The following is a 7,902-nucleotide window of genomic DNA, read 5'->3' as shown; positions in this document are numbered from 1 at the left end:
CTATATGCCGAACCACTTAAAATCTATTGTATCTCTTAAGTGATTGTGCTTTATTGTCCGTGTTATTGTTGTGAGTGTTCTCCTGATACAGAAGTCGGTGATGAGTGTTATCGTGATACAGGAGTCGGTAACCTCATGCCATTGTTAAACAGAGCTCTGATGGTGGTTAAATAAGCACCATCAGGGCAACTCTATTTTGTTGTATGTATAAAATGCACATTGGCCAATGCTCGCTGATTTTGATAACATAGTCTTAATTTTTTGTATCTTGATATCCAAACACAACCAAATCTCAGTTTTTCCTGAGTGTTTTAATATTTATGTTTACCTTCTTCTTTAGCTTTTATCAAAAAACCAGGACATCCAAAATGTAACTAGATGTTGTGGGGATTTTCGGCATGGCATATTGCTCGGGACGATGCCCTACAGCTGGGACACAAAAAGGCGGTTCTGCTTCTTCTGTTCCGGGGCAGGGCCCTGTAAATATATGCGCTGCCATCAAAACAAAAGGCAACATCACGTCCTTTCGTATAGTTTCTAGTCACTCCCAAAGAAGCCTGAGATGTACTTGCAATAACTCAAGACAGAACAACCACAATTTATTATGCCAGGGCAAGCAGCGAAGTCCCTGTCCTCAAATATCACAATCAGAAAATCTATGACCCCCTACCTCTCAAATATCTCATATTTATTTCTACCACTTTAAAACTGTTAACAGACACAGTGAAGTAGAATATGATAATTTACACTAGAGAGGAAAGCCAGAGATAAGTGATGGTGGCATAATAATAGCAACACTTTGATGGTACTGATGCTTTCATGGCTCATGGACGGCTTCATCTCAGAAGGTCCACAACGAGCCCACTGATGCACCATCATGGAGATTGCCATGATTGTAGTCATCATCCTCATCCATCTCAAAGGCTCGGCTGTAGCTCATTGACGCCGACAGCTGCTGGAGTGAATCGACACCACCCAAGTCTAGGGTTGCATGCGTCCCCAGTTGGTTTCTGTACACCCAGCTGTTCAAGCTGGGGTCGTCTTCCTGCACCACAAAGACAGCAGAGCTTTCCTTCTCTATCTTGCATGCTTGTATACCTTGGCAGCCTCCTTGGGTCGTAAGACAAGATTCAGTTTGTGGGATGGCTGCCATGGGGAGGGATTTAGTAACTGTGGGAGTTGGGTTTTCTGCAGGAAGATGGAATTTGTCATGAGCCGCTGTCTCCTTATCATGACGCTGAATCTGGCCAGCATTTGATGGGTTTTCGGCCGGCGACTCAAGCAAAGGAGGCAAAGAGAATAGAGGGTCCTTTTCAAGGAAGTGGCTCTGCTTTTGAAGCAGCTGTGGGACCTTCCTCTCTGTTGCTGCCTTGTGAAATATTCTGCAGATCACCCATTCTTCCTGAGCACATTCATATACGTGTGTCATACATAGTGGAACTACCCAAAAGAATCAGAGAGAAAATGACAAAGTGGCTACTGCAATCAAGAGAAAGCATTTGGAGTGCGAGGAATTCGCGTACCTTACAGTTTAAGCGGCAAGATAATTCACCCTCTAGACGGTATTCGTGCATCACCCAGTTGGTTTTCACTCCTCTAGGTGCTCTGCCCCTGTAAAATACAAGAGTCTTCTTCATGCCAACCAATGTTTTAGTAGAAGAAATGTGGATTTCTCTATCTTTCCCTGTTGCCTTCCAGTAACCAGCATCTGTAGCTCTATTGGTGCGCAGCCCAGTGGGGTACTTGCGGTCTCGAACACTATAGAAGTACCACTCCTTTTCCCCCATCTTTGCCGTGTCTGCCATTCCAATAAGAGCATCACCATATGATTAACCAACCAAGATATATCACAGAAGAGTCATGTGCAGAAGTGCGAGATTTATCCCTTTTTTAAAAAAAAAAATTCACATAAACCCTAACAAGGAGACTCTGTTCGTTGGTCAAAAAGAAAAATATTTAAAGATAATAAATATATATCATAATTTTATTTAAAAATCTGGCATTTAAAGTCGTAGTTTAATAAGACGGTTGACAATTTTCTGCAGAAAACGTAATGAGAGTCCTCTTCCTTCACTACACCTCCTTTGGACACGCATGTGAAGGTGAAGCTACGCTTAGGATATCTCATGGCTTTATCTAGAAACCATTCTAACTCTACTCCGAAAGTTGTAATACTAGAGGAAAGATGGACCTTCTTCATCGTCCAGGTGCAACCATCGAAAACACATGGAAGTTTGGGAAACAATAGAAAAGCTGAAAAACATTCGGAAAACAATTAATTCTACGATAGCAGTATATCTTCGTTTTGCTCCTCTTTGCAACATCTGTAAAAGGATACCTGGAAGGTCCCATGGCTCGCACTTGTTCAGGTCGATCTCTGCCATGATGGTTAAACCAGAGAAACGAGCGTTGAAGACTTTAGAAACTAGATAGAAGGTGACAAGCTCTTCATCCGTGGGGTGAAATCTGAATCCCGGAGGAAGGCCCTGCTTGTTAAGATCATCCACAGGGAATGAGAGAGGAGACCAACGAGCCCCCATAATTTACACAGAGGAAGGGATAAACACAGATAGACAAGCAAAAGAGATGAAGGGAGGGAGGGGAAGGATGAGAGGAGAGGAGAAGAGAGCAAGATATAGAAGAGTGGGACACTGAAACCGAAGCTGCAAATTATTTGCGGTGTAAGATTGAAGGATCAGAGAGTATTGAATGCGAGCAGGGAGAGAGAGAGAGAGAGAGAGAGAGATGGATGGTACAGTAGCCGACTTTCGACGTAAATGCAAAGGCCTTTGCAGATTTATGCGTGCGCCCGCGCGTGTGTGTACAGTTTCTGCCATCGTAGGCCAGAGGAGAGAGCCGAGATGCAAATAACAAGGCGTTTCGGGAGGGGAAGAAATTGCATGGGGGCGACGAAATAAATTTTATGGGTCAGAGTGGATCCGTACAAAAAGACCAAAAAATAGGGCCTATGTGCAGCCGGTATGCTTCATACGTGAGACGTCTTACTATGTAAATCTCACCCGCTTACATTTCCCTACTCCTATATATATATATATATATATATATATATATATATATATATATATATATATATATATATATATATATATATATATATATATATAAGAGGATAATAAATGGTTAATCGCTTTCCTATAACCTCTTTTCATTAGTTATCAGTTCTGTCTTTCAGGTAAACAAAGTGCCTAGACAGATCTGCAACCTAAACTAAGGAGCCGTTTGATGCCTAGATTTCCGATTCTGGGTCGAATTTAAATGAAAAAGTTTCAGTCTCAAATTTTCATTTCAGAATTAAAAATGACTTGTTTGACGAAAAGAAATTCAAGATTTTAAAATTCATGAATGAAAGCATTCGCACCTTGTGGCCCAAAAAAGATAAAAACATTTCAAGGGTAGAATTATATTTCCAGAATTTTGAGTATGGAACCAAAATTCTTTGCTTGATAACGCAATTCCCATTTTTAAAGAATGAGAATAATAATCATAAAATTCCATAGATTTCATTCAAGTGAACCAAATGCCCCCTAAATGTTATTGGGCAGTCTCCGTTTGCTTGCCATCGCTTTCTTATCGTTAATTGGGTACGAATATGGGGGTGGGTTAAACTTAGATATATTCCTTACACCCAGAAAAGTTTTAATTTGAAGCCTCTCATTGCTGTCAAAAGTAATATGTATATTACAAAACTAGTTGGAAAGCAACCCAAATGACTCATGTACCTTTGTGCATGCTTAGCATATAATGGAACTTAATTAGCGTGTTGATACTCTAGCCATGAACAAATTAACTTCACGTTACATCAATGCAGAAACAAGCTGAGCTCCTATCTGTTATCTTGGGTTCGTTTTGCTCATTTAGTACTTTCTCCAACACAAGAGGGACGCAGGCTTACTAGCCCTTGTTTGCGCCCTATGCAATTTTACGCTATTAAAGCAATTGGTATTAAAAGATGAACCTTAAAGGTAGGAATCAATATTAGATAATGAAAATGATCATCATTGTTTTCTCAATGTTTTTCTTTTAACCATTTATTATGATGGATGGGTGACTCTCTTTTTAGAGTCACCATTCACTTGAGCCCACAAATTGAAGTAACAAACTAATTATGGATGCATACACACAATGAATTAAGCGTCAAAGCAAACAAGGCGTTGCAATTATACAAAGCTGGTAACTTCACCTCAAATGTACTATTCATTGTTCTTCCATTGCTTAGGTGAGAAAAGTCCACGGAAGGAGAGAGAAAAGTATATATATATATATATATGGCTTATGAGTTCGAGACACATAAAATGTGAAAAGTGGCCATTCTAGATTTCATCCAGATTCATTATCTCGATGCCCCTTGTGCCTTTATCCCAACCTTCACATAGGGCGGAGTTTGAAATTGCTGGGTACCGGGTATTGGTAATAAATTTTAAAATTTTGAAGAGAATCCAACTTGAACTAAGATATCATTATAAAAATAAACATATTTTTGGGACTGTATGCCCACATAGCCCACCACATAGCTCTTATCAACTGTACTATATCTACATATTCTAGAACCAAAACAAACATTTTCTACCTTCTGATCATTTCTTAATCAGCAAGATCGCAAACAAAAACGAAGCCTATTTTCCAGCCAGCCATAGGTGCAAGTAGGGGTTTATGTCTTATAAAGACACTGAAAGACCGTGCCTTTAAATGTGGGGGGTGAGGAGGGAAGGTGGAAAAGGACGGCCTGAGAGCCTGCGCACCTAAGAGGGAGGTGGCCTGAAACTCTGCAGCCCCGACCACCTCTCTCTGTCTCTCTCTGAGATCTCTAATGGCGTACTCCGGGGCAATACACTACACGGTTTGTGTAAGCAAAGTCAGAGGTCATTTATATCAGAACTGTATCCTTCTCGAGAAGCCCGGCCTCTCCCTTCGTCCTCCAACGCCCCCAGCCAAATATTATTAGGGGCAAGCCCCAGTGGTGGCTTTCGATGTGAGTTTCTAAAACTACCCCCATTTAGGCGCAACCCCAGTTGTGCAAGCATGCGCTCTGAAAGAGTAACTCATCAGCCTCTGCTGCTATACCTACTGGTACTTCACTCCTTTTCCTTCGGTCAGCTCAGGTCAGGTTACCCTAGCTACCTACCCTTCACACCGCTACCTGTGGTTGCTCGCCCTTTCAAACAAAACCAGAAAAGGGAAAACTGTTCAGTTAGAAATTAAAGATCATAGAAATCAACCGCTTCTTACTTGGCCGCTTTCTTCTCAAGTTTCAGTTTTAGGGTTAGCATACAATTGTTTGTGTATGTACAGATCTTATATATATATATATATATCACACACTTGATTCAAATGGTCATCCATACATCCGAGCTCCAAAACACGTCGTCTGATGCATTGTTTGATTGGATAGAGCAAACAACGTTTTCAATCTCTCTCTCTCTCTCTCTCTCTCTCTCTGTTAACGTTTTCTATATATCAAAAAAGCAAATGGTTTATGCATGTCCTGTTTCTACTGGTTCAAGTATTCATTAGGCAAAACCGTTGCCTTGTAAGATCTGTAAATAACACTTGTTTCCTAGTGTCGTGGGGTTTTATAAATTGTTGAAGGGAGAGCAAACACGGTAGGCAAAAGCTTGGTAAATATATTTTGCTTTTTCAATAAATACGTTGTCAACTCTTCGTTCAAATGACCCTAAGTACTGCTTTCACTATTTTCTTCAATGCAAGTTCGCTAGTAAACATACCAAGGAAATAAACAATAAAAGGTCAGAATGTGAAGATTATAGAAGTCAGGAAAAAAAGAAAAACTGCTGGAAATTGGGATATCCCATATCATTGACATACAAAAACAAAAGAGGAAGGGAGAGAGAGAGAACTAAGTTGTGTCTTCCATTTTGTGTCCATCCAACACGCTCATGTGTTTGAGTGAAAGCATGATAAGTGTTACTATGCACATTTTTAGGACAATCCTAATTCGTTTTGCTCTTTACTTTTTGTTTTACAAAATGTCTCATTGTTGAACATCTAATAGAGATAGGGTGTTGATTCGAGAAGAGATTGAAACTAGCTGCTTTCAACCCCTCCCCCAAGGTCCAGAGGTGATGAAAACCAAGATACACATATAGCGTTTGTGTGCGACCCAGAGTACTCCTATATAACGGCCCATCGAATTTGTTCTACTTTCCCACACCAAAAGATGTCAACTAGGGGGTGACCACATAGCACTTATAACCCCCACAAACTCCTCCTTATTGCAGTGTCACGTCTTCGCGCCATATCTAGCAAACTTGCGGTCCTAGCACGTATTTGAGTGAACAAAAGTTAGAAAAGCATTATAATAAGTTATGCATTTACTTTCTTTTCAACTTATTTGTAGGACCTGATATATTCCTCAGGACATCCGTCCATCTAGCTTTTGACCGCATGACCCATGGATAGATGCCGAAAGAATTTGAGCTCTTATGTATATATATATATATTGTTATAAAAAAAACACTAAGTTGACATTAACTATAAACTACAATAGTTTATGGTAGTTTTAGCGTTAACAATTTAGTCTGCACATGACAGCATTGACTTTTAGCCCCTCCCTTTATATATATATATATATATATATATATATATATATATATATATATATATATATATATATATATATATATATATATATATATATAGTACTGAGGTCAAGGATAAAAACCAGAACCATTGATTTTTTGTTAAAAACTATTTTAAATAAAATATAAACATCTTAATATGTTTATAAAGTCTATTTTGATGTAAAACATGTTTTGGTTCAATTTTGGTTCAAGTTGTTTTAATTGAAAATGTTGATTTTTTTATTATAATGACATAGAGGCCATTCATTTTTTTTATTATAAAAAGATCATTAAAGTCGAACAAATGTTCAACTATGTTTTAAGTCAACTTATTCTTTAAATCATATCAATAAGGTTAGATTGCAAAAAAATAAATAAATAAATAAAAAACAAAGGGTCTTTTATATATATATATATATATATATATATATATATATATATATATATATATATATATATATATATATATATATATATATATATATATATATATATATATATATAGAGAGAGAGAGAGAGAGAGAGAGAAAGAGAGAGAGAGAGAGAGAGAGAGAGGTGGCGGATGGATGGTAGGACTCATTTGGTCGTGAGGTCCAGTGTGAGAACTGGGAATTTTAAGTTAGACAGCAGCCCTTCGGGGAATTTGTTCAAGGGGGCATAAGGTCAATTCGATAGATTAAAAGGCCGTTAATGTCCAAAGGTTGGGCGCAGACCGCGAGGAGGGGCGATCTACGACGAAGATTCTGTCGTTAAAGACCTCTGGGAGCAAAAGCGAAGTGTTGCATAAACGTGGAATATCTTTTTGAGGACCCCACCTTTCCCTATGGCGTTGTGCTCCACAACTTGGTTCGGTTTTTATTACCTTCCTCCAAATTTCTTCATCAAAGCGATTCACTGAGTCCCGATACGATACGGAAAACCAACGTGCCTCGGTTTTGTTTGAGCTTGTCTTCAGATCAAGTCCGAAAATTCCGACCCGTTTCGTGCACAACCGATTCGATACCCTTTCTTGCAAAGAACCCAATACAACAGGGACTTGCGTCAGAACCTGACGGGGGAACTGATTGTGTGAGGAATCTACGTCACGTGATTCATCATGTCTATGAACGGGAATTAATCACTTTAAGTTCAGATCAGTTTCCAGAACAATGTTGGTCAGTGTACCCGATTATATAGACAGCTCAGTCCAGTTTTATGCGTTGTTCATTTGGATTATGTTTAGGAATGTCTGCTTTTAATTGGATATTCAATCAAATAATACGAAAAAAACTGAATATGAAAAAACATTTAATATCTGATTAAG

General features: G+C 38.9%; 1 protein-coding gene across 1 annotated transcript; it reads right to left on the bottom strand.

Moving 5' to 3' along the window:
• Window positions 1–541: 541 nt before the first annotated feature.
• Window positions 542–2,591, bottom strand: LOC116267878 (protein CUP-SHAPED COTYLEDON 3-like). The gene is made up of 3 exons (XM_031649814.2): window positions 2,339–2,591; window positions 1,524–1,798; window positions 542–1,402 (listed from the first exon to the last, which is right to left on the bottom strand). Exons 1-3 carry the CDS (start codon window positions 2,538–2,540, stop codon window positions 842–844), a joined length of 1,038 nt encoding a protein of 345 aa, XP_031505674.1. The 5' UTR covers window positions 2,541–2,591; the 3' UTR covers window positions 542–841.
• Window positions 2,592–7,902: the final 5,311 nt, after the last annotated feature.

This window comes from Nymphaea colorata, chromosome 1, assembly GCF_008831285.2.
Source record: "Nymphaea colorata isolate Beijing-Zhang1983 chromosome 1, ASM883128v2, whole genome shotgun sequence".
Taxonomy (NCBI): Eukaryota; Viridiplantae; Streptophyta; class Magnoliopsida; order Nymphaeales; family Nymphaeaceae; genus Nymphaea; species Nymphaea colorata.
This window is presented reverse-complemented; position numbering and strand designations above follow the sequence as displayed.